We start from the raw sequence: 27,890 nt of genomic DNA on the forward strand, positions 1-27,890 counted from the left end.
AAAATGTGAAAACCCTGTTGTTTTCATAACACACATTGCAGAACACAAAATTCAAATCATCTTGGCGGGTGGTATCAGAAAATCCCTGATTGCAGAGGGCAATTTTTCAGTTTAGAAAAGAGGGTCATGGGCTAAGCAAGACGGAGAAAATGGATTTACAGAATGTCATTCTGGCAAAACACATGACAGACACACACTTGGAATGGCAGAGAGTGACTGGAGGGGGAGGGGGAGGGGGAGGGAGCTTTGGGGGTGTTGATAATTTTTTCTTTCTTCCTTTGGGTGCTGCTTACACGGATGTGTTCGCTTTGTGAGAACTGACAGGGCCGTGGCCTTATGAGTGGTGCACTTTTCTGTATGTATGTCACACTTTGATAAAAAGTTTCTTCAAAGAAAAATAAGTGGCACACACTTTGGACACATTTGTTATGAAGTGGGACAAGTCCTGAAGGTGTCTCGTGTCAATTTACTAAGGAAGGCGGGGAATTCTCTGTAAATCCTGGATCAGGCTTTTCCCCAGATGGTCTAGATTTTTATACGTGGGAACAGAACGCAATCTGAAGCTACTGTCCTCTCTCTCTGGACCCCTGATACAGCCTCACAGCTGATCTCCCTGTCTCCACCCTTGAGCCTCTACAACCCACTCTTTATTTTCCCCATGAGGTCTTTAAAAATGTAAATCAGATTAAATTACTTCCCTTTCCAAAACCTTCCTGGGATTTTCTATTGCACTTAGAGAAAATGCTAACCTCTTCATTGTGAACTACAAAGCCTTGCGAGATGTCCATGCTTCCTTCCTATGGGGCATCATCTGTCACCCCTCTCTCCTTCCCTCTCTCTGCTCCAGCACTCTGGCTGCCATGTTCCATGGCAACCATGTCAAATGTATTCCCACCTCAGGGCCTTTGCATTCATTGCCCCTGCTGGTTGGAATGCCCTCCCTCCAGATCCCTGCATGGCTGGCTCCTTCTACTTACCAAATTTCAGTCCATGACCTCAAAGAGTCCTTCCCTCCCAGCCTTCTCATGCTTTCTCTTGATCTTTACCACCTGGCCTCTCTCTAGAACACCACCGATTTTATTTCCTCTATGGTACTTAAAATTACCTGATATCATATTGTTTATTTATATATGTACTCCTTGTCCATGCCCACTCTCTAAGACTATAAGCTGCATGGAGGTGGAGGCATTGCCTACCTTGTTCACTCTTATATCTATAGTGCCTTAAAGTGTACCCGACACATAGAAGGTACCTAAAAGGTATCTGGCTGTGTGATCTTTACAAGCCTCTCACTCTCTGAACTTCAATTTCCATGTAAAATTAAGCATATAAGCCTTCCCCCCCAGGGTTACTGTAAAGATGAAAAGAGATGATGTATGTGAGGCACTTAGCACAGTGCCTGGCACATGGTACACACGGTGGCTGTGTTCCCTGGCTGCTAATCGTAAGGCTTTGTTAATTTTATGCCCACCGAAGGCCTCTCTCCTTTGTTTACCATGAGCGAGCAATCATGTTTTATTAGGAGCACTTTGATAAAATGGTAACCCAGCCTGTCAAGAGACCAGGTTTCCCAACGTTATTCTGATGTTTCTCTGGCCAAGTGTTAGCCATTCTCCGTGTGACGTACGATAATTAACTGATTAACAGAGACCTTGTGCTACTTTGGATCATTCTTCACGAGACACTGCAGATGGAGTTTGTATCTAGAATAATGAGCAGCCTGCAGGACGCTGCACCACGGCCAGACAGGTAATAAAGGAAAACACAGGCACAAGGCACTCAGGCCGGGATACAGTGGTGGAAGAGGAAGCTGATAGCCACCGCTCTCCGCTGTAACAAATGGGGCCACTGGTTCCTGGGGCATCCTGAGTAAATTGGTATCTTTAGAAGCGTTTTGTTTAAAAAAAAAAAAAAAATCCCTGCTCAAAAGGTTCAGAAAGGAACAGGACCTGTCCGCTTTAAGAATCTAGGTTGATGAAGAGTGGTCTCTGTTAGATCTGATGTAAATAACAGAGCACATTGTGGGTAAGAAACCTCATTGAATGGCAAAGAGGTATTGATTTGAAAGGGAGACAGAACGCAGAAGAATAAAATTGGGGAGTGAGAGTCAGAGAGGGAGGGAGAGAGAGAATGAATGAGAGCGAAGCCAATTGTGGTAGTAAGTCAGTCACCCAGGTAACAATACACTGATTGGAAGAAAATCATCACAGAATTTTAGCTACCAAATGAGAAAGTGTTTCATTTTGTTCTTTTTAAAATTTTGCCTTTTTTCCTTGTGATCTGGGGGAAGGAAAGATTGGAAAAAATTGGGGAAAAATCAAATGAAAGGCAAATCTCTTTCTCTCCCTAATCCCTGAAAAAAAAGAAATCCGCTAAGTAGGTCATACACAGTATCCTCAATCGTCTCAGCGGAGGCTCAGGCTACAGGAGGCATAAAAGAATTCTGAGGCATCACCTAGATAGATTGGGGTGGGGAGAGATGTTGACAGGTGACACAGGGAGGAAGTCATTAGACTAACGATCTTTAATCAGGTTGGAGCTGGGGTGTCTAGAACATTCAGGCCTAGGGCTCTATTGGCAGGGGCTTAGACCAGAGGAATTGGCCCAGCGGGTGTATTTTCAGCCCTAGAGAGTTCAGGGCTAAGCAAAGATTAAGAGTTAAGTTTGTTTTTCTGGGAAAATATGAGCTGAATTAACAAAGAGGAAAAGTACCCGGTTATACTTAAGTAGTTTATTCTTTTGAAACTCGTTCTTTATTATATTTCTTTTTATCCCCCATAGAGATGATCTAATTCGGATTTTTATTTTTTATTTTTATTTCTTTATTTATTTGTTTTATTTATTTATTTTTTTGAGACAGAGTCTCACTCTGTTGCCCGGGCTAGAGTGAGTGCTGTGGCGTCAGCTTAGCTCACAGCAACCTCAAACTCCTGGGCTTAAGTGATCCTTCTGCCTCAGCCTCCCGAATAGCTGGGACTACAGGCATGTGCCACCATGCCCGGCTAATTTTTTCTATATATATTTTTAGTTGGCCAGCTAATTTGTTTCTATTTTTAGTAGAGACGGGGTCTCGCTCTTGCTCAGGCTGGTCTCGAACTCCTGACCTCGAGTGATCCGGCCGCCTCGGCCTCCCAGAGTGCTAGGATTACAGGCGTGAGCCACCGTGCCCAGCCAATTCGGATTTTTATTTTAATAAAGAGAGCTTTAAAAGTTGTTAATTACACATGTAATAAATGAATACCTTTTCCTTTAAAAAATCAAGAAGATACCCTTTTATTACCATCCCTAATTCTAGGACCCTCCTACAGAGGCAATTATTTTTAATCTTTTTGATGTACTACCTTTTAGTTTTTTTCCTATGTATTTCCATATATATACTCATAGAAAATAGAATATTTGGGATTTTTAAAAAATGTGACATTTTATACTGTATGCAGCACTCTGAAACTTGCTCCCCCCCTTAACAATTTGTCTTAAAGATCTTTCTTGATTACTACACAGATCTAATTCATTTTTTCTGACAGCTGCATCACAACTCACTATACGGATGTGTCAGAGTTTATTTCTTCACTTGCCTACAGGTGGACAATTAGGTTGTCTCCCAATTAGAACAGTATTTTTTAAAAACCCCAGCTTTATTGAACAATCATTCACATACTATAAATTCACCGTTTTAAAGTGTACAATTCAGTGGGTTTTAGTATATTTGCAGAGTTGTACACCATCACCACTATCTAATTATCCAAAAGGAACCACAGCTGTCACTCACATTCCCCCTTCTCAGTCTCTGCAAACGCCGATCTACTTTCTCTCTTTGTGAATTTGCCTATTCTTGACATTTCATATCAACAGAATCATATAGTATGTGACTTTTTGTTGTTGTTTTTTCCCTTAGCATATCATGTCCAAGGTTCCTCTGTGTCATAGCATGTATCAGTACTTCATTGTATTTTTTGGCCAAGTAATATTCCATTGTATGGATACATCACCTTTTGTTTGTTCATTTTGCAGATGATGGACATTTGGGTTATTTTCACTTTTTGGCCATTATGAATAACGCTGCTATGAACATCTATGTACAAGTTTTTGTGTGAGCATGTGTTTTCAATTCTCTTGAGTCTATACTAGGAGTGGGACTGCTGGGTTATAAGGTCCATGTTTAACTTTTTGAGGAATTGCCAAACTGTTTTTCAAATTTGCTGTGCCCTTTTACATTGCCATGAATGCTTTTTTTTTTTTTTTAAACTAGAAGGGCAAATGGATGTGCTTATTCTTAAGATGTCATCGACCATGTTTGGTTTTTTTTTTCTATTTTTTTATTTCAGCATATTATGGGGATACAAATGTTTAGGTTACATATGTTGCCTTTGCCCCACCCGAATCAGAGCTTCAAGAGGGTCCATTCCCCAGATGATGAATACCGCACCCATTAGGTTCATGAATATACCCATCCACTCTTCCCCGCTCCCATCTGCCCGACACCCGATGAATGTTACTACTATATGTGCACATAAGTGTTGATCAGTTAATACCAATTTGGTGGTGAGTACATATGAGTCTTATTTTTCCATTCTTGGGGATACTTCACTTAGTAGAATGGGCTCCAGCTCTATCCAGGATAGTACAAGAGGTACTAGATTCACCATTGTCTTTTGTGGCTGAGTAGAACTCCATGGGATACGTATACCACGTTTTATTAATCCACTCATGTATTCATGGGCACTTGGGTTGTTTCCACATCTTTGCAATTGTGAATTGTGCTGCTATAAACATTCTAGTGCAGATGTCTTTTTTATAGAATGTCTTTTTTTCCTTTGGGTAGATGCCAGTAATGGGATTGCTGGATCATCAACCATGTTTGGAACAAGCTAAAAAATGTACTAACTTAGCACCATCCAGTAGAATTTTCTGCAATGAGGGAAATGTTCTAAATCTGTGCTGTCCAATATGGTAGCCGCTAGCCACGTGTAGCTATCGAACCTCTGAAATGTGACTGCTGTGACTTAGGAACTAAATTTTTAATTTTAGTTTTAATTAATTTAAACGTGATTATCCTTATGTGTTTAGTGGTTCCTATATTGGATAGCACAGTACTTATCCTCTACTGTCTGTAAAAACTCACAGTATTCAAAAAGATCACCGTGAAGATACCGGTGAAGTGATTCACCTTACAGCATGTACCTTGCAGCTCCAAACTGGCTCTTATCACAGACATTACAGAGAAGAAATTCAGAGACTGCAATGCCTTAAATCAGAATTGCACCACACTGAAATTCAGGTAGCTCCCCACTGTTGTAGGGATATGTTTAGAAAGTTGGCATTTCTTGTGTATTCTTTCAGCCCATTGGTTTAAAGAACTGTCTTTATTGTTATGTTTTGTACCACAAGAACAATATATGCTCAATACAGAGAAGCATGAGAAGAAAATAAAAGCTACCACAGATAATTGCTGCAAATATCTTGGGGGGTGATGGTGTATATTTTTGTGTGTATCAGGCATGTGTGTGTATATGCATGTGTATGTGAGTATGTGTGTGTATTGTTAAAGAAAAAAATTATTCAATGATTCTTGTTTTTTTTTTTGTTGTTCTTATTTCAGCATATTGTAGGGGTACAAAAGTTTAGGTTACGTATATTGCCCTTGCCCCCTCAATGATTCTTGTTAAAGCACAGCAAGGAAGACTTTATCAGGACCATTGACATAGGTATGGGGACAACTATAATGGGATTTTGCAGGTGGGAGAGAGATTGGGCTCAACTCTGAATACAGCCTGGGCAAGTGGAAACTTATAGGCAAGGAGCAGGGTGGAGTCAGGAGATGGAAATTTACTATGAGGAAACATCAGGGGTAAGAGGGTTCTGGCTAAACCAAGCAGGATTCTTACTGAAGGCAGGCCAGTATCACCTGGGGGATGGTGGAGGATGAGGAACCTGATCAGATAGCGGGAGTGATCAGATATTAAGGTGATCAGCTACCAAGAGTGGGGGGTTCTTCCTGAACTGGCTTACCAGGGGTCTTGCTAAAAGTGGATTTTACAAGGAGGGCACAAATGGGTCTAGGAGAAGGTTCAGGAGGCTGATGAAGATTTGGTCAAGTGAAGAATCTTTGTCAGTACACACAGAATTCGTCTGTATTTTAGCATTGGTACAAGAGCAGAAGTGACACTGAACGGATCTTGTTCCTTCCTCAGAGTTCCTCCTCGTAGTTATTGTGATTAAAGTTTGTTCATTTACTGAGTTCTCACTGTGCTCTAGGCCTGTGCTCGGGGAGACCCGATCTCCTGGGGGAGACAGACATCAGAAAGCTCATTTCAGGCCAGTGTGACAAGGCTCTGATGGACATGGAGGGAGAGGACAGAGGAAGCACAGGAGAGGCAGTAGCCACTGCTTGGGGAGTTGTGGAAGACAGCAAAGGGGACTTTTGAGCTGGACACCTGAATTGGAAAAATTCATGGTGCAGAAAAGAAGGGGAAGGGTGTCACAGGCAGGAGGAACAGCATATGCAAAGGCTTGGGGCATGAATGAGCCAGGCGTATTCAGGGAAGGAAGACGGCTCCTGTGTGTCTGGAGGAGCAATAGCATGGGCCTGCCTCATTGTCTCTTAATTCTCCTATTAAGCCAATGAGATAAGTAAAATATTTTTCCCGTTTTCTAGGCAGAAAAATGGGAGCTGAGAGAGATTAAGTAACTTGCCCAAGGTTGCACAGCTAGTGAGGGACAGGGCTGGGCTTCTGGTCTGTTTGACCACAAAGCCTAGTCTCGAGAGATGAGGCAGGTTGGACTCCAATTGTGAGGAGAACTTTCTGCCGTGCTCAGGAGCTCAGAAGCCACCGTGTGGGCAGTTCAGCAGGGTACTGGTTCACCTGGATCTGTGTTCTAGGAAGATCATCGTGGCAGCAATGCAAAGACTGTTTGCAGGTAGATCAGCAATTCGCCTTGGGCTGAACGCCCATCAACACATCTCTCTCTCTCACACACAGACACACACAAAGACAGACAGACAGACATACACAGACACACACATCCGCCATGCTTCCACGAAAGGCGCCTCTGAGAACCCAGGACGTTTTGTCTCCGTCTCCCTTCCCAAATGAAACCCCATAGTAGGCGCCCCGAGTTCTAGGTTTATTGTAGATCATGGTGGAAGAAGATCAGGGGCGTGGGGGACATTGCCCATTGCTGAGGGACCTTGGACCAATCACTTCTCACATGGCCTCAATTTCCTCATCTGTAAAATGAAATTCTTGGCATTTCCACCTTCATATGCCCTTTTCATCTTCAAAATTGTCTGCCTCCTAAGAGCAGTGGGACGTGACTCTGGCTACACACCATGATTTCTGGAAAGCTAAGATAGTCGCAGACTGGCTGCCCCCAAATTTAGAGCCTCCTGGCATTCCCTGCACAAGGCCAGAGACCAGGCTTTCTAGACATCGCCGAGGACTTAACAGTCTTCTTTTGTTTTCAGGCTAGGCTAGTGGCAGCAAATAACCTAATTAGGACCTCAAAAGCAGCTTGCCCTGTAAAAGGTAATTTAATTAAGGTCTTATTAGTTGTTATAACTACTTTTAAATGAAGCTTTATTACATTCAACTACGCAAATCGCAAGCAATTTTATTAAATGTTGGCAAATGACCCATTAGTCTTTGATTTCACTGTTTTGCATTGTTCTCACCTACCCCGAGATTCAGATGCCTGTAGTTCCTTTTTCCTCTTCAAAGCCAGGTGCAACCTTGAAGAAGGCGTATTTCCTTTCTCATTACCCACTCTCTGGGACTCCCTGCCCGCTGACTCCAGAAATACGATATTGGAGTGACGTGAAGGATAAGGAAAGGCCAAGAAATCTCTTCCCAGTACCTTCCAACTTCCCTGACATTCCCATCATTGATTACTCCATGGCTGCAAAATTTTGAGGAGATTTTGACGGCCCCTGGTAGAAATGCAACTGTTATTTCGGAGGCAAACACAGAAAGCCATTATTGTGAATTAACACCTCAGCGAGAATCAGCTCATCGTATTAGCTAACTGGTCGATAAATGAGATCTCAAGAGAATCAAACCTGGGTGGAGCAGTTTTGATAGTTGTTGATGTTCAGAGGAGGGTGGAAGAAAACCAAGAGTGGATTAGTTTCTACTCTGCACCAGGCTCTGGGCTAGATATGTTCACATTTATTATCCCATTTAGTCCTCTTAACAACCTTAATATGAATGTATTACTGTCACTGCTTTAAAGATGAGAAATGAGAACACAGAGAGGTTGAGTCAGCTTCAAAGTCACACAGCTGGTTAGAGGGAAAGCTTAGGTGGGCTTGCCATGTGGGAAGCTTTGGGCTCTAGGGGGTGGCATTAACTGAGGCCAGGTGAACCCCAGGATGGATGACAGAGGGGCACTAGAGGCGAACTTAACAGGGCTCACAATTTGGCCCGGGCGGTGCCGATCTGTTTGTGTTCTCTCTCTTACTCATCAGTGGGCAGTGTGATGTCACAGTATGACATCATTGTTAAGAGCACAGGATTTAGCATCAGGCTGACCCAAATTCAGATCCTGGTTCCCGCTCTTTTCCGCGGGTATGACCCTGGACAAGTTGCTTGGGTTCTCTAAGCTGTGGTTTTCTTATCTGGAAAAGGGGATAAAAGCCTCTTCCTCATATCCCCATTGTGAAAGTTACAGAATCCATGTCAAGCAGCCGACACAAGGACAGTGCCAGTGAGCAGAGGCCCCTCCACTTCTGGACTGGCATTGGAGGGCTGCGTGGCCACAGTGGGGAAACGGCAAATGTACACACAGGGAAAGTGGGATCTGATCTTAATAGGTTGGTGGTTCTTAACCTTGAGTGTGCAGTGGTGCTGCCCGGAGGGCTTGGGAGAACCCAGATCGCCTGGGCTGCACCCCCGGTTTCTGATCCAGTTGTTCTGAGGTGGGGGCCTAAGAATTGTCATCTGTAACAAGTTCCTGGGCGATGTCGATGCTGCTGGGCTGGGAACCCCACTGGGAGAGGTAAGGCCACCTCCAATGCCTGCTCTCCGACAAGCCCAGGCAGCAGCCTGGATCCCTGGTTGGCCATGGGCAGAGTATTCCGAGTCCACCCGAGCCCGGGGTAAGTCAGAGAAGTAGAGCTCTGGCTTCTGTCCTCTGTCCCACTTTCCACCCTGTCTCTGTGGTTTCTTCAGCCCTCGAGAGCCAGTCCTTGCAAACAGGGGCCAAAAATGTTCTCTTAATTATGATTTCTTATTTATTTATTTATCGCCATGCCGGTCCCTGGGCTGGCTTAGGTGGAAGCCATATTTGTGGTTTCAATGAACCAATTCTGTGGCTGAAAGTACTGATATAATTTGTTTTCACGGAGAGCAAGGAGGAGTTAGGCTCTGAGTAACAGCTTCCAATTAATCCACCAGTCTGGAATTTTACAGTTTTAGTAAGTTTTCCATTTTGATGTAACAAATTCTCAGACATGCGGAAGAGACAGTGTTTTCTGTCCACCATTCTTTTTAGCAAGAAGGGGCAACTCACTAAATACCAATGAGATAATGTATGTAAAAATGTCTAAAGCAATGTCTTACAAATAAAATTTATAATAATTTATGTTATTATGTTTATTGAGCAAATGTTTACTGAGTCCTTATAAAGTGACAGCATGCTTCATGCCAGGTTTTCCACACTTCAGTAATATTGACATTTTGGGTTGGTTCATTCTTTGTTGTGGGGAGCGGTCCTGAGCACTGTAGGATGTTTAGCAGCATCCCTGGCTTCTCCCACCAGATGCCAGTAGCATCTCCCCAGTGTGACAATCAAAAATGTGTCCTAACACTGCCAGATGTCCCCTGGGGCAAAATTGTTCTTGGTTGAGAGCTACCGCTTTACATGAATAATCTTATTTCATCCTTGTAACAACCCAACGAATAGGCATTATTAGTTTCATTTTAGAGAGAAGAGAAAGGAGGGACAGAGAAGTTGAGCAATTTGTCAAAGGCCACACAGCTAGTGAAGGAGCAGGAGTGGAATTTGAACCCAAGACTGACAATCCAGAGTCCCCATCTTGACCACTGTTCTCCTTGCTTCTTAGAGCACACATTTAAGAATGTTTAGAGAAGGGATTCCCCACAGTCACAGGCATTGTGGTAACTGCCTCTGGGAAGGAGAGAGGTGAATAGGATGAGGGGTCAGGGCCTTTTCGATGTATTTGTAACATTTTTATTTCTTAAAAGAAGATGTGTAGCAAATCCAGTGACATGTTAAATGTGTTAAATTTGGGTGGAGGATTCATGGGTGTCAAATTACTTTTTGTACTTTTTGGAAGGACTGAAACATCACAAAATTAAATATCGAAATAATTTTAAAAAGAGAGAAACACAACCAGAAATGTTAGGTAAAGTCTTCCGATATTTTTAGAGCATGTAACCATCATACCCGGTGCTCTAAAAAAATTTAGTTTTTTTACTCTTTTCCTCTTTTTTAATAGAGGCATTCTCCCAACTATTTAATGAGAAGGAACCCATCTCGTATTTGTTTCCCCAAAAGACACTGCCCATTCATAGAATTTATCACAATCATAACATTAACAGGTACCGAAATTCTCCTCCGAAGCGGGTACCATATAAGAAGCTTCACATGCTTTAACAGCTCATGTTTGTGAAACATTTACTAGTGTTTGGCACTTGGCTGAGTCCTTTTCATCCATTTTTCATTTATTCCTCATTATAATTATATGAGGTAGATGCTTTTGGTCCCATTTTACAGATGGATTAACTGAGACTTAGAGAGATGAGTGGCAGAGCCAGAACTTCAGACCGAGATTGTCTGATTCCAATGTCCCTGCTTTCTGGTACTCTAAGCTGCCACTCAGACATTTGTCATGAAGAGCTAGCAAGGATGTCCCAGAGAAGGGAAGGTGCCAGCGCTCTTCATCGAGATGGGGGTGGGAGGGGCAGGATGGCAGTGACACAGAGTCAGGTGGCAGGAAGGGCTTTCCTGGTGAGATTCTGAGAATCACTGGTTGAGCCCAGGTAGTATTATCGTGTTTCCTTGATCTCCCAACCCTGTGGCAGTGGGTCAAAGTTCACCCTGTCTCTGCCCTGTTCTTGTGTCTGGTTCCAACACCTCTAGATTTAGTACAGTCTGAAAATAACCTGGTCTCTCCTTCTAGACCAGCAGTTCAAGGTCAGGATTAAATTACACCCTGACTGACCAGGGCCCATTTACTCCCTCTCCAAAAGCCTCCTTCCCTGGCAAAGTCTGCTCAGCAGCCAGCTCCTTGCTTCTTGAGTGGTGCTCAAGTGAATTTTCATTTTTGAAATTTGTAAGCCTGGCATCTTCCAGGGCCAATTTGAATTTTGCAACTAAAATGTGGTGCATTTGCCATGCCCTTGTCTAAATATAGACCGTCCACTGCGTTCCCTGGGTCCACACAGGCCCCCATGGTGGGGCGGGGCCCACTTGGATGCCTGGAGGAATCCTTCTTTATTAACTCATCCTCTGAGTGCCTCAAACTCAGTTGTTTTCCTGGGGGTGGCTACAGCATTTTATTCTGTTATGGATTTAAATTGGGACGTCAGTCCCGGAGCCTCGAACCACTGATGTGGACCGTGGTGGGCCTGGCAGCCGTGCGAAAGATCAAATCCGTTTACACACCGTGGGTGACTGCTTTTTGTTCTCGGGTTCTGGGTAAAATACACACAGTCTGAGGCTGCCGTATTCTCTGCTCCCCTGATGGATGGGGTGGTGCATTCCAAGAGGGCAGCTAGCTAGCCATGGACTCTGGGAAGCTGACGCCAAATTAGCTGGAAGGATTTGAAGCTTTCAAGCCATCTTATCACCTGGGAGGGAAGCTGACTTGTCCGGTAGATGCCTGAAACTTCTCAGGCCTCAGGCAACGAGAAGCTATCAATATAGAAAGTGGTTTTCTTCAGCTACATTAGAATGTACTTAGTGGGAGTGCAAATTGCCAGCCCTTTCCCAGAGGGTAATTTCACAATATATGTCTGAGGCCTTTCCCATGAGTCTGCCTTTTGGTCTAAGCATTCAAAGTGAACTTTATCTTGAGGAAATCCTAAAGGGCAGATGCACAAAAGATATTAAGGGAAAAACATGTGCATTAGAATATTTATCACAGCTAAAAGCAAATTGCACATCAAGAGAGGATGGCTTATCTTAAACATATGAAAAGATGCTTAACCTCTTTCACAAACATTTCACCTGTCAAATTGGCAAAGGTCAAAAAGTTTGATAACACACTTGGCGAATGTGTGGGCACCCTCAAATGTTGGTTATGAAAATGTGGATTGGTACAATTTCTATGGAGGACGATTTGGCAATATTTATAGAAATGAAAATCTTAGAATAGTCCACTTCCAAGATTTTATCTTGCAGATCTATTTACTCACGTGGAAAATGGTGAGGTATGTATAAGATTATCATTTTGTAGTAATAAAAAAAATCTTAAATAACCTAAATGTTCTTCCACAGGGATCTATTTGCAGGAAAAAAAGGAACACTATGCAGTGATTAAAAAGAATGAAGCTGCTCTATTTATATTGTTGTGGAAAGATCTCCAAAACAAATTGTTCAATGAAAAAAGCAAAGTGTAGAATAGTGTTTATAATGTTATTTCCATTGGAAAAGAACATATGAATACATTTGTATACACACAGAACATGTCTGAAAGGCTATATAGGCAACTGGTAACAGTAGTTGCTTCCAGGGAGGGAAACTGGATGGCTGAGGGGCCAGAGAAGTGGGAGGGACATACTCTTCACACTACACTTGTACCTTGTGAATGTGATGCCTAGTGTGTGCCTCACCTATTTACATAAGTGGGTTACTTACACAACTGGGTTGCTTAAGTACATTATGGTACCCTCTATTATGGAATTCAAGCAGCATTAAAAGGATAAGAAAAACAAAAAAAAATGAAAAGACAGATTTCTTGATATGACAAGAAGTCTGTGCTTGATAATTAGTGAGAAAAGTACTGAGTGATCCCATTTGTGTTAATACACACACACACACACACACACACACACACACACAAGAAATTCTGCAAAGTTCCATAGGAAAATATTCAATATGGTTATTATATATATATAAAAATTATTTTTTTGCTACCAAGAGAGAGGAAATTCTTCTCATTAAAAAAAAAACAACACAAAAATAAAAACCAACAAGCAACCTAACAACATGGTTTCAAAGCAGGGGAGTGGGCAGGGCTGTAACCAGCAGAGGAAGGGGCCAGAGTAATTTCTAAATATTCTAGGGCTAGTAATCACAGAGCAGGATATGTATATTAAACCAGTACAATTAGACTGAAAATGACTAAAGACAATAGTCTTTTCTTTTTTGGCCATTGACAGTTTTTTCTTCTAAAATCATAAAAATGTATGATAGTCCCTACTATAATTCCATTGAAACCCAATTTGTATTCTATCATATTTTCTTAATTTGCTGTTCTTAATCACAAATAGAGTATTTGCTCATTCCAACATGTGGTATAATACAGAAGGTATGAAAAAGCAAATAGTCTCCTCCTATCCCTTGGAATAACCAAGTTATTAGCATTTAAAAATGGGATTAGACATTACTCTATGACTTTACTTTTTACTTAGATATCATGAATATCCCTACTAATAGATTAGTAGATATAGATCCGACTTATTTGTTTTAACACCACTTTACAATGTGTCATTTAAAAAATTTCTTATTGCATTGCAGTGAATAAACAAATGAAGGAATGGATCAATTTCAGCACAGGCTAAATGGTGTGATCTGGATTGATGGGTGTCTTCAGAATGCAGAGGAGGCAGAAAGAAGAGTGGGCTGAAATAAGATTTCAATTTAGTAAAATTGAATGTAATCAGGCTAAACCTAAAATACCAACTATTCCTTGCCCCAGCAATTTCATTTCTAGGAATTTATCCTGAATATGGGGGCACAGACATACATACTGGAGTAGTCAATGCAACATTGTTTGTAGTAAAAGACCAAAAATAACCTACATGTCAATCAACTGGGAAATTGGTAAGTAAAATAAAACACTCCATAAAATGGATTACTATGCAGCCATGAAAAAAAGAGCAGTAACTCTACACATTCTAACATAGAACTAGTTGTAAGATACGCTATTCAGTGGAAAATGTAACCTTCACTGAATTGTTTCTAAAGTCACACCATTAGTAAAAATAAACAGGGTGAAAACACACATTCTGTATGCATACATACTCAAATATATGCACATGCATATATGAATATGTATGCTTACAAAGAAGTAGAATGTTTCTGAAAGCATATACAAACAATCTGGTAATGGTGTTTACTCCTGGAGAAAAAGACTGAGAGTGTTGGGTGGGTATAAATCTGGGATCTGATAAGGGCAGAATATTTTTTGTTGTTCTGTTTTTTTCTTCTTTCAGATTTGAATAAAAGTCCACACATCATTTTAAAATAAACAAACCAGTTGATTAAAACAATTGTTACAAGTAATCATGCAAAATAGCTGCAAAGCATGGTGGCATACTCCAAGTTCCCTGTGATCCTAAGACTAAAATAATCTTTCTTTACAAAAAATTGTTACAAAAAAAAAAAAAGAAGAAGAAAAGTACAGGATACCTTACATCCTGAACTACCTTAATGTTCCAAGGTAGGGTTCTTATTCTGGGGGTAGGGGTGGGCGTCCCAGGACTTGGATGAGAACAAAACCTTTTTTTCCCCTAGAAAACAACAACAAAACTAACCTTTGGCTGAAAGTCTGCATTTCCTTCGATAGGAATGTAGGCAACAAGCCATAGTAGAGTTAGCAGGGTTTGTCACCAATAAAAATCAGATTTGTAATATCATATTACATTTGTTGCAGATATCTTGAAATATTTCCACTTGTCACTACTTCAAAATTATAGTAGTTATTTATTTGACTTGCTGCTACATCTTGTTTATTTAATATGTTAAAGGACATTTTTCTGCTCTATAATAAATCTGTTTTTCCAACATTTCAACTGTATTTCAATATAATTGGCTTTCTTTGGAATCTTTTGTCTTTTATTTTATGCGTCTATTGTGAGAAGGGGCTTCATCAGATTGCTGAAGGGCTCCATGAGACAGCAAAGCCCAGGAACCCTTGCGTTAAGGTAAATTGTGACGGGTTGGGGACAGGGAGTCACACATGGGCACTGAGGGGATATCCCTAGAAGCACAGAGAAAGGACCCTACCACTTTCTGTTGATGCCAGGAGGCGATTAATGGCCTGAATATAGGAATTGGAGATGTAATTTTTTTGTTGTTGTTCCATTTGGTGGATCCTCCTCCTCCCCAACCAGCTGCCTCTCTGGATCTCTGCCCGGCCCCGTGCTGGTGGTGTGAGCCTGGGGCCGATGCCTGCGAATGACAGTGAGCCCGGCTTGCCCTTGGTCCCATTTTAACCTCCTTCTGGGGCACGGCCAGGGTGCTAAGCTCAGCCTCTTAAGTGATACATGTTGGCCCGGCAGGAAACTCTATCTTAAGAATTTCAGAAAACATGCAAAGTCAAGCCCTAAATTCATCCCAAGAGGAGAGAGAGAGAGCGAGCGAGAGCTTAGGGGGAGCAAGACACTGAGGGCAGACACCCCCGGAAAAACCTAAATGGGGCTCCTTGAGGAAAGATTCACTTGCAAATGCTAGAACATTCTGTGTCTGAATATTTTCAACTGAACTGCTCTTTGGTGCAACTTTTCTAGCACAGTGCATGTGCTTACACTGGAGAGGGGCACCTGAATGTTCAAAGGGGGCTCAGAGGTGTGGCTGGTGGGTATGGCTGAGAGTGCCTTGTTGACAGAGTCCTAAGAGCAAAGCCTGCCTGCCAGGACAGATTCTACTGTACCCTGGGCTGACTCATGCTGTCATGCCAGGAGGGGTGACGATGGATGGGGCAAAGAGGCCCCTCCCTCCACAGGGATTCCAGCCTCACAAGTCCTTAAAACACAGCTCCTTTCCTTATCCCCCAAATCTTATTTCAGCCCACTCTTCTTTCTGTCTCCTCTGTGTTCTGGAAGCACTCATCATTCGGATCATACCATTTAGCTTGTGCTCCAATTGATCCATTCTTTCATTTATTCACTTATTAAGTATTTAGGCCCAACCAGCCGTAGATTCAAATCCCAGCTCAGCCACTCGCTCGTGTCATCAGGGGAAGTGAAATAAATGAATACTTTATTTAAAAAATTCAAACCAACATTTCCAATAACTCCTGCTTCCCACAAAATGCACACATGGTAAGGTGTTTCTTTCCTTCCCAAATGGATGGTGGCTTTGGTCTCTCGTGATGAATCTTCCTCCAGACTGTTGAGACTGTTGGTGTCAGTTTCTCTCCACTCCTCATCTCAGGCTCTGGGGTACTATTGATGTGCCACTATAAACACCCTTATTTCAGGTTTTAACATACAGGGACATTTTTTATCATTGAAATTGAGAATTGGGGGGGGTATAATGATAACAGTAATAATCATGCTTTGATAATAGGCACAAATGGGGACTGTCCTGGGCAAACTGGGATGTATGGTCGCCCCACTGGAAAGCAGTGCTGTATCACTCAACGAAAAGACCCAGCGTGTCTTTAGAGCATTAGCAAAGCTGGGGCACCTGCACTTTTTGGGGAAATAATTTGATATTAAAGGAATCAAAGTCACCTTCATGGAAAAAGTTAGAATCTTATTGGCCTTCCTTTATCTTAGTGCTCTATGTGTACATGTGCGTGTAGATGTGTGCATGTTTTAATTTAGCATTTCATTATTCCCTTCTCAATACCTTGGGCCTCTAAAGTCTTAATCTGGTCCTGCTGTAAAGTCACCAGATTTGTTTCCTCCTTTTCTGCTTCTGCGCCAACTGGGACCATATCCCTCCCAGAGGTGAGAGGGAGGTGATGAGGGCTACTAAGGTGAGGGGAGTTGGGGACCAACTGGCCACGCAAAGGTCAGTGGCAGGTGGAATGACAGCCTTTCAGTAAAGAACAGAGACGTCATCCAATTTCCAAGCTCCTGCCCTGTGTCCATGCTGGTCGTCACCCATCCGCCAGGCCCAGATTGGCATTTTGGTTTTAGAAGACCAGTCCACCATGATAGACTCCTTGTAATGGGTTTGTAGTAGTTTCAAGGGATGGGACAAGCCACTTAACCTCTCTAAGCCCATTTCCTTATTTATAAAATGGGCAAAATACCTATCTGATGGGCTGTGGGAGGTCCAAATGGTAGAAAAAGTCTGGCACACACCGCATGAATCACAGCTGTCATTGCTGTTTTTACTGAAAGTGTACCGTGCACCTCCTGTCTGAGCACAGAGGACAAGAAGAGGACAACCCTGCCCTCCTCCTGGGGCTAGCACTGCTAAAGGTGCACGTGTCAGTCCTTAGCCCCACAGACAAATGTGACAAGCACCGCAAACCAGATATAAAGGGAGTGATTGTTATCAGGGCAAGGGGTGGGGGAACCAGGAAGACTTCACGAGAAAGGTGTCAGTAGAACCAGGCATTTCCATGTGAGCAGGATTTGGATATTCAGAGGGTACAGGAAGCGCACCGATGGGAGCGGGAACAGTACGCGCGAATGCACAGGGGAAGGAAAATGCAAGGTGTATTTGGGAAATGGCACATAATTCTGCTGCAATTAGAATGCACTCCTAATTATTCCGCTGAACTCACAGTGCTGCTCATTATTTCATTCATTCAGCTTGTGTGAGCACCGTGTTAGGCAGAGATTTGGTCACTGCTGACAAGTTCACAGCTGGTAAAGGAGAAAGTCATGAGGTTGCTAGCAAGAGCCAACCCCGGGGTGTTTGGGTGTGGACGAAAGGTGTTTACTTAGCCTCAGGGCTCCTCTCTTCAAGGGACCCTCCAAGGCCTGAGGAGGGACCCTAGCAATGTTCCCCCATGTCCAAAGTTTCCAGAAGTCAGGTCTATTAACTGCACTTAGTTATCCTCCTTATTTAAATATTATTTGTATTTCTCCAATAAGGGAACTAGCTAAGAGTTAAGACACATCTTGTTTAGGTTCTGTTGAATATATCCTATGCGGTTTGCAATCCTTTCTTTCTGTATAGCTAGGTCATCACTAGCCAGAGGTACTGCCAAGTGAAAAAACAGTTTCTAGAAATACTGTGTCGCCCACGATGCTGGCTCACCTGACCTGTGACATCAAGAGGTAGGACCAGAGGCTGATCTGAGATGGAAGGGTGTCCCGTGGTGCTGGCACCACATGTAGGTGGGTGGTGGAGGCGAATCTAGGTCTGAAATGTGTGCAGCCAGAAAGTAAGCTGTGAAAAAAAAATCTTCCAAATTTTATGTATTTCCTCAAATTTCATAAAAACCTTAAAAACGTATGTGACATTACCAATAATAAGTTGTGTAGCTGAAAAAAATCTTCTGAAGCATCAATAATACAAGAGAAATTTTGCCTTATCTTGCTAGAGGAAAGACCCAATTATTTTTATATTCTTTGTGTTCTCACTGGGATACCGTGCCTCCCAGTTGCTGAATGATCGGCAGCCCCATGCCCTGTCTCTCCTCCTTCTCAGAATAAACTCTGGTTTCTCCAGTTCCTTCCTGCACTTCCAGAAATGGAGGCTCAGAGCCCCACATTCGGAGACCTTCCATGATGAACCCATGTGATTGCTCAGATTCGAATCCAGGTCTTATTGATTAGCTGGGTGACCCCAGGCCAGTCACTCAATCTGAGCTGTTTTCTCATCTGTAAAATGGGGACACCACCAGGGACCACTTCCCAAGCCTGTGGAGAGGAGCAAATGAGAGAGGATATAGAGAGAGCACGCTCAGCACGGAGTAACAGTGAGCCTGGCTCGCAGCAAGACCTAATAAACAGTAGCTATTAGTATTATCAGATGTGGTCAGGGAGCAGAGCAACTGCAGAAACATCCTGCATATATGGGAGGAAGCAATTTCCCGGTGCGGCCTGGCGGATGTCTGTCATTTTTACTAGCCACACCCAGGTAAAGGCATCTTTGCATCACAGATCTTAATAGGCCCATCTGCGTTGGCACTGCAGCTACACACGCACCTGCTGGCGTTTCTGTGGCCTGTTTTGCCCCAGCAGGGTTGGGTGCCTCCATGACTGGTCCCCATCCTGTCACACCTGACAGGCACAATCCTTCACACGTGTCACCCTTCCCCTCTGTGCCCCTCCGGCCCAGTGCACGGACTCTTCCAGCAATGCTGAGGCTAACTCATTTCTCCATCCCTCCCTCCTTTCATTTCTCTTATCTTTCCTTTCCTCCCTCTCATCCCTCCTGTTTTTGTCCTCACAAATATTTATTGTGTCTAGCCACCGTGGTGTCTTCCACGATTCCAAGGCTTCAGGAGACTCACAGTAAAATTTCAAAACAATTTTTTGGAGGGGACCGACACAAGGTTAGCAACTTTTTATTTTGCCAAGTAGAACATTAGAACACAAACACACACACGCACTCTATTACCATCCTTCCATCAAAGAAATGCTATTTCAGTGTTCCAAAATAGAAAGAACATAGTCTTTAGAATAAAAGAACAGTCATTTATATGGAATACATTTAGTTTTTTAAAAGAACACAGCTTTTTTTCTATTTTGTTTTTTCCTCATTTTGCCATGAGTCAGTAAAAACTTTGGGTGCCAGACCTCAGATAAGTATCAGAGAAGTAATGTAGTAACACCAGGAATAATATAATGACTACTGAGTGCCAAACATGTACTCTGATAGACTGTACCATTTGCTATCTGTGTGACCTTGGGCAAGTTACTGAAGCTCTCTGAACTTTAATTCCCTCACCTGTAAAGGCAGGGATGATGATGCTTGCTCTGCAGAGTATTCCAGGGGTTCCTTGGCATGGGGAAGTTTGGTGCTGTGCTGGCTGCATAAGAATCACCTGGGAAACTTGTTAAAAATGGAGATTCTCCGCATAACAATGAGAGAATCCGACACGACATGTCTACGGTGGGGCCCAAGAGTCTGTGGTTTTAAAAACAGTCGCCTGCCAGATGTTTCTGATGAGCAACTAGGTTTGCTGCTGCTCACAGCTCCTGGCTTTGGGGTTGGGTATTCTGTCTGCTCAAGTTATGAGAGTGTCTGGTGGGTCGTTTCTGGCATGGAGTCGTAAGAGCCCTGCCGAAAGGTCTGAGGGAGATCCAGAAGGAATCCTCTTGGCTGTGTTTAGCCACCCCCTGCCCGCTCACCCCCTACCCCCGTCTTTCACCTCTCAGTAAGTGGTGCCGCCATCTACCTAGGCAGCTCTACCCAGCAACCCCAGGCTTATCCTGGACACATTTCTTTCTCTCCTAACCCTCCTATGCCCCTACACCATTCCCAGCCCACCGCCAAGTCCTCGAAGCTGTCTGCCCTCCACTTCCACTGCCCCCAGCCTGGCCAAAGCCACCGTCATCTCTCACAGCCATTGCAAAGTCTCCAGTCTGTGCTCCACACTGTGACCCAAGTCATTTTTTAAAGACCGTATAGTGTCTTCCAACTGCTTCAAGCCCTGCTGTAGTGGCCAATGCACTTAAGATAAAAATCTGAAGACCTTAATGTGGCCTAAAAGTCTCTGCATGGCACGGCCTTTGCCCCGGCCTCCAGCCTTGACTTGCAGCTGCCTCCTTTTTATTCTCCGGGCTCTGTTCATTCCTTGGGACCTTCAGGCGTGCCCTTCCTTCTGCCCACAGCCCTCTCCCTCTGCCTGCCTCCTTCACTGAATTAGCTCCTCCACACTGTTTGGGGCTCTGCCTAAATGTCACTCCCTCAGGGACCCATGAGATACTGATCCTTGTTATAGAATCATAACAGCATCTCACCCCTTTTCTTCAAGTCACTTATTACAATTTGAATTCATGTTTTTTTTTCTGGTGTGTGTGTGTGTGTGTGCGTGTGTGTGCATGTTTTTCAAAATATCTGTGTTCCCCATGAGAACGAAATTCTATGGAATATTATTTTGCTCACCATTATGTCTCCAGTATAATGCCTGGACATAGTAGCCACTTAATAAACATATTTTTTCAGCGAATTAATAAATGAATGATTAGAGATATAGACCCACAACCCTAGAAGAAGGGCAAGGTCCCTCCCACATTTTTCTTCTGCCCGGGGTGACTGACAAAGTGCCCCATTCTGAGAGCCCCTTGTCACACACAGTGCAGGAGTGTGGAGATCATCTAGCCCTAAGCTAGAACTTAGATGGCCTGCCCTGACATTTCCTGTGTTGGTCTCTTTTCAGGAGCGAGCAGGCAGTGGAAGAAAGGCAGGGTCTTGCAACACAAGCATCATGACTAGCTTTTGGCAGGACGGCTCTGGGTTTCCTGGGGACCATTTGCTATGAGAACAGGTTGCCACCGGGAAGCAAAAAGGCCACACATCTCTTTGGTGCAGTGGAGCAGGTATAGGCCTGTTCTGACAGAACTGGATTCAACTCTTGGCCCTATCACTTAACTGCTGTGTGACCCTGGACAAGAAGTTTAACCTCTCTGAGCTCCAGTATATTCATCTGTAAAAAGGGAGTACTTTCCCTTGTCAGGGTGGCTGTGAGGGTTAATGAGATAACGTCTGAAGGAGGCAAGCCGAATGTCTGGTACTTAGTATGTGTCCAATAATAATGGGATCTTGCTAGGCTGGGAGCCCGAGGCGGGCAGGGCCATGCTTGTTTTGGACCAATAACCTCGTGTCTAGTGCAGTGCCCAGCACAGAGGAGATGCTTTAGGAGTCTTCATTAATGACTTAATACATGGTCAAATGCATTTTACTTTAGTAGGATTTCCCTCTTCCAGGAAGGATTCCCTGTGTGTAAAAATATCCTCTCACCAAGTACTCAAACCAATTGCTTTCCTTGTGGGCAACTCTAATCCCTTGTTTTGCAATCTTGGAGCTGGAGAATTAAATTATGTGTTTGTCAGGTGGCTCTGACTTGAATCGTCTCTGAGAGCCTCAATGCCCGTTGCACGTGTGGAAGGTGGAAATTCATCGGCCCCAATTTGAATAAGGGGGCCAGAGAATCCAATCAATGCTGAGAGGGATTCCTTGTTGGTTCCAGTACTACAGAGAGCACAACTGTTTCTCTGAAATTGACCTTCATTTATTTGGAGGGGAGAGCAGTTAGTTCAATAATGGCTTCCTGGTGCCTTTCAGCATTTTAAAAGACAGAAGAAAGATTTGGAGCAAGGAAAGGTTCCAGTGTTTTCTAAACAACTCACTGAGCCCAGCCACTAGTTGGCTGCGCGGCACTTCCTCCTACCCACCCCCTGCCCCTCCTCCCTCGACACTGCAATGCACATCCTCCATTGATCAGTCACTTCTTGAGACCCTGACCAGGCCTTCTCTGGGTGAGTGGAAGTTGGTCTTCACTATAATGCTGGGCAGCTGGAGATTCTCTTGGACATCTTGTGCATGGCGCATGCAGTAGAAATACTGCTATATTCTATTCCAATTATTCCCTGTCCCTCCCTGGCCTCATTCCAGGGGCCAGATAAAGAAGTCCTTGTTTGGTGGAGTCCATCCCTGCTCCCGAGTAAGTGCGCACTGGTCCGTGGTTCAACTTGGTCTGAGGCCACAGGGAAAGGGTGGAGGGGACGTGGGGAGGGTGTTATAGGTGGGGGGAGCATAGCAGGAGATGAGAGGCCTCTCTCTGCAGGCAGCCCAACTCTGTTCCCAAAAATAAAAATAAAGGATGAAGGAAAACAAGTGGGGCCCCTGACCAGGATCCTGTAGGAGGGATGGCTATTTTCTCTCCTTCCCAGGAGGGATCCCAACCCTCCCCTCCCATGGAGAAAACAAACACAGCTATGGAAATCTCATGCCATCCAGGCACCTGCAAGTCTATCACCAATTGGAAGTTACTTGTACCTGCACTTCTCTGTTTGCCAAGCTCTGTCTTCCCCCAGATCTGCCTCCTCCCCTTGTGAGTGAAAAGCGCTTTATGGAAAATTTAGAATTGGAAACCTTTTTCAGATTCCAAAGGAGTTATTGTTCCACATCATGCTACTTTTATTTGGGTGTTATTTCAGCTCAGAGGAAGGAGAAACCTACATCTCCATTTTGCTGGAATACTCTTCCTGAATTATTAAGCAAACATTAATTAAGTACATTTTCTGTTTGAAGCTCTTGGGTACCCTTTGGAGTCTATCTGAAACCCAAGGCCTGGAGGCTGCATTCCTCACCTGTTGGATTTCCAGGGAGGAAGGACAGCACATTGGGAGATCACGGCATGCGTAGTCAGAAAGTTTTCATTGCAAGGAGAGGAGAACCAAGCTCTGATAGCATCAGGGTGGCAAGAACCTCTTACTTTCTGTTGCATAGAAGCCAAGGACCTGGGGTGTTAGGGGGACAACGTCTCAGAAAGGTGCAGACAGAAAGCAGAGAGACAGTAGGAGTGATGTGAATGAGAAGAAACTTAGGGTGGGCTTGATGACTCTGAAGGGCAAGATCCAAGGAGAAGCCACATCATCCCAGACCACCGTGTGGCTGGAAAGTTCTGAGCTGTGGAGCATTTAGAACCTTGGCATCCAGGATGCTGGGGCCTAAAGGGAGCTGACAGAGCCTCTGGCCAGTGATGCTCAAAGCCTGATCTGAACTTCAGAATCACTTGGTGGGCTGATGAAACAGGCAGATTCCTGGGATCCCTCTGATTTACTGAGTCAGATTCACTGGGGGTTGAGCTACATTTTTTATCAGGCAGCTACATTTTTATCAAGTTTCACAGGTGATTCTCATACTTATTAAAGTTTGAGAGCCCTTGATCTAGTTCAATCTTCTTCTCCAGTTGTGAGATCTGAAGCCCAGAGAGGGAAAGCAACAAGCCTAGAGTCACAGAGTTGATTGACAGCAGAGCTCAAATGGGAAACTCCATTGCTCCTGACCACCAGAGCAGTGCTGTTTCCACTGCAACCTGCTGGAAGCCTCCTTACCTGTTTAGAGATGTTTCCCCTGCCCCCTAGAGCCAAAGCCTGCACCCTTGATCCACTCCTGCATCCTGCTGGGGCCTTCTCCTTCCTGAGCATGCTCTGGTCACAGCCTCTGCAGGCTGCAGGGCAGGGGCAGAAGGAAGAAGGCTCTTCTGAGCCTTTAGTAGAAGATGTGGGATCGGCAAATGAGTAGAGAAGGAGAAAACACACAGTTATACTCAAGGGGAGATGGTGGTTTGGTTTGTAGTACTAACAGCTAACTTTCATTGAGCATTTGCTGTGCACCCGATACTGCACTAAGTCCTTTCCATGCATAAGCACAAACCCCATGAAGCACATACTAACTAGCCCCATTTTGTAGATGAAGAAACTGAGGCTCATATAGGAGTGGTCCTTTACCCAAGATCATCTGTCTAATAAGAGACCAAATCACCTCCATGTACAACCATGATCTTTGTAATGGCCCAATGCAGTGTGAGCCATCAGGTGCTGTTAACCCAACAAGCCTGCAAAAGGACTCTGAGACCTTGGGAAAGAAAAGCAAGCTCCTTTGTGGCAGGATGTGATTACTCCTGGGGGGTAGAACTTCAAGCCGTTTCCACTTAACACTTACCATTGAAAATATTTCTGAAAGCCATTGGCCTGCAAGCCTGCCTTAGAAAAGATGCCACAGAGAGTAGGTTAAACAGCACGTTTTTTAAAAAAAAAATTTATTTCTCTCTTTCTTTTTAAATGGGGAAAACTCTTGATATCCATTTGCTTTCTTTTCCATTGGCCTTTTTCTCTTGAAAGCAATGTGTCTTCAGAAATTTTAGTTGCATGAGGGATTTGGTTATGTTCAGTACTGAGACCCTGGTGTGACTGCAGGCATATATGGTCCCTGGCATGTAGCAGCTGTTACCTCTCTTGATATCATGGCACAAAACTGTGCCATGGTCACCTCCCTCCATTCATCTTCTGTAGTGTCCCCCAGGGATATGGGAAGAAATCTGAGCACATCACTGCCTGAGAGGAGGAACATGGGTTTCCCAACCTATGTGGACCTTCCCCCTCTAAGTTAACCTTCCAGCCAGACCTTGGCTTCTTCCTTAGGAAAAATCAGGTAGCCTTTTGAACCATTCAGTTTGTAGAAACACCAAACAAAAAGAAGGTGGACACAATTTTCTAAAAGGAGAGGGATGCACTGAATGACCGAATTCCATCTTACCAGGATTTGGTGCCTGTCAGCTGAAGGTGAGAGACAACTATAATTTAATGCCATGAATCACTAGAGTTAGGAACATTTTGGGGTGAAAACTGTATGACCCTATAGTCATCTTCTCTTTCAGATCTCAAGCTTTAGATAACTTAAAGGTGGGTTGGGGCTGTGTGGCTGTGAAATGCTCCTATTAAGTGCTAATGACCGTACTTCATTGAGGCGATAGCCATCGGGGAAGGGAGGAGGGGGAGAATGCAGCTTCTGCAAAGCTCTTGAGAAGCGTGGCCTCTGCAAGAGCCCTGAAAATGCTGAATGAACACTGCCTGTGTGTGAGCTGCCTCCCTGCTTCCCAAATGCCGCGTCTGCAGTAACTACAAACTATTTTGTATGCTGCATTAGTGACGCTGCCTTAGCCGACACATCATTACTACCGAAATAACGCTGCTGTGATGTTCAAGCCCAGTGTCCTTTTTAATTATTAAACCGAGGCTGTTGAATGAGTCATTCCACATACCAGATTTTCCTCCCGTGGTTCTATTTCAAGCGGCTAGTACCTTAGCGTGTTCCACTAACACCTGAGTTGGTACTTAGCCAGCTCCCCAATCTGCAAAGCCTTTGCAGAACAAACAGTATTAGTCAATCTCCAAACACACACACAGACTGCCTAAGAAACACAATCCACAAAAAACTTTAGAGCAAGCTCATCGGTAAACCCAAGACCTGAAAATGCCCAGTTCCCTTCTGCCAGTCCCCAACTTACCAAGTGGCAGAGCGATGAAGAAGGGTAGCCAACACAAGATGAACATGCCGACCACAATGCCCAGGGTCTTGGCTGCTTTCTTTTCCCTGGAGAACTTAAAAAGTTTGACAGCTATGGAACTCCTGGGGTTGTGGCCCTTGGCCCTGGTACTGCTGAGGGTGTCCTCGTGAAAGTTCTTGGAGTGGATCCTCAGGGTCAGCTCCTTGGAATTGGACATCTCCTTCATGACTCCGGCCTCCAGGTTCTTGGTGGTTCTCTTGGCGACGATGTAGACGCGGCAATACATGACCAGAATGACCGCCAGAGGGATGTAGAAGGAGCCCAGGGAGGAGAAGAGGGCGTAGAAGGGTTCTTCAGTGACCCCGCATTCCTTGTCATCGTTGGGCGCTGGCTCCTTCCACCCAAGGAGAGGCCCGATGGAGATGACCGTGGACAATACCCAGACACCGAGGAGCGCCAGGATGGCCTTCCTCCTGGTGACCAGCGTGGGGTACTGCAGGGAGTAGCGCACCCCGATGTAGCGGTCGATGGAGATGGCGCACAAGCTCAGAATGGACGCCGTGCAGCACAGGACGTCCACGGCTGCCCAGATGTCGCAGAAGATCCGCCCCAGCACCCAGTAGCCGAGCACCTCCAGGGCGGCCGAGAAGGGCAGGACCGTGAAGCTCAGCAGCAGGTCGGCAATGGCCAGGTTGACGATGAAGTAGTTGGTGGGCGTCCGCAGGTGCCGGTTGCAGGCCACAGACAAGATGACGAGGATGTTGCCCACGATGGCGAAGAGGATGAAGGCGCCCAGCACCAGGCCCACAGAGATGGCCCTGGTGACATCCAGCTGGGGCAGTGTGGAGTTGCTCGAGGTCTGGTTGGGGCCAGTGAAGTTGGCATTTTTCAACTCCCCCCAGCGGGCAGGTGCTGATGTGTTGTGGCCGGTGTCCGGATCGGGATTCATCTTAGAGTCCGCCCTCCATCGCCAGGGGGGCGAGTGGGCTCGGAAGGGCTGCGGGGCCGGCTGCTCAGCTGCCCTGAAACTTTGCTTCCCCCGCGGTCTTCTTCCCGGGGGCGCCCTCCCGGCGAGAAGTCATCTCCCCGGGCAGCCCAGCCCGGCTGCACGTCTCCTGCCCGCACCGAGCCGCCCGCCCGCCCGCCTGTCAGGAGGAGGCGGCGGAGCGAGGGGACGAGGCGGCGGCTCCAAGTTCAATGGTCCGCGTCAGGCGCGCGGGCCGGGCCGGCGGGAGCGGGGCGGCGGCGGCGGGGCGCGGGGCGGGGGCGCACGGCCTGCCCGGCTGGCGGCGGGGCTGCGGGCCGCGGCGCCTGCTCCGCCCGGCGAGCGCCGAGGAGGGTCTGCTTTCAATGAGCCACCTCTGGGCTGACTGCACGGCGGTGACATCAGGCGGGGGAGCCCGGCGCCCTGACTCCGCGCGGCACTAGGGGGCAATGCGGGTCCAGCCACGGCGCCCGCAGCCCCGACGCCGTCACCGTGCTCAGCCGGGAGGCCGGCCGCGCCCCCGCGGCTCCCGGGGCCGGCCCTGCGCGGGGGTGGGCGCGGGGGAGGGACCCGGGCGTGGAGATCCCCGCTCGCGCACCCTGAGGTGGCCCGCTGGGACTGTCTTCCCTCCTACCCAGTCCTCAGTCTCAAAGGCGGGTCGGGGGTGCTTACCTCTAATAGGGGCGCCGGGAGTCGGCCCCGGATTTATCGGGGTATGCAACCTGTCTGGCTCCTGGGAGAAGAAGGTTCTAGGGTTAGGCAGGTGAAAGGGACGTGAGCCAGATCTGAGACCAGCCCCCATTTTTATCTGCCCCGTGCAACCTCTTTGGTCTCAATAAAACCTGGCTTTTCTGCATTCGTTCATTCATTCACTGAGACGCTCACTCATTCTTTAAAGGAATTGTGTTACTGAGTACCTGGTTTTATTCTAGGTGCCGTGGGCATAGCAATTGAACAAAATAGGCAAAGACCCCTGCCCTCCGTGAGCTTACATTCTAGGGACAAGAGAGACAATAAACAATAAATAAGCAAATTACTTAGGTGTGTCATATGATGACAGGTTTTAGG

At 45.3% G+C, this 27,890-nt stretch overlaps 1 protein-coding gene across 1 annotated transcript in view; it reads right to left on the minus strand.

The window, feature by feature from the left end:
• The window catches only part of ADRA1B (adrenoceptor alpha 1B), a 47,663-nt gene extending 20,454 nt beyond the window's left edge, over positions 1–27,209 (minus strand). The window contains exon 1 of the mRNA XM_045552685.1: positions 25,838–27,209. Coding sequence (XP_045408641.1) covers positions 25,838–26,786 — 949 coding nt within the window. The 5' untranslated portion in view covers positions 26,787–27,209. The remainder of the gene's footprint in view (positions 1–25,837) is intronic.
• Positions 27,210–27,890: the final 681 nt, after the last annotated feature.

This window comes from Lemur catta, chromosome 5 (assembly GCF_020740605.2).
Source record: "Lemur catta isolate mLemCat1 chromosome 5, mLemCat1.pri, whole genome shotgun sequence".
Classification (NCBI taxonomy): domain Eukaryota; kingdom Metazoa; phylum Chordata; class Mammalia; order Primates; family Lemuridae; genus Lemur; species Lemur catta.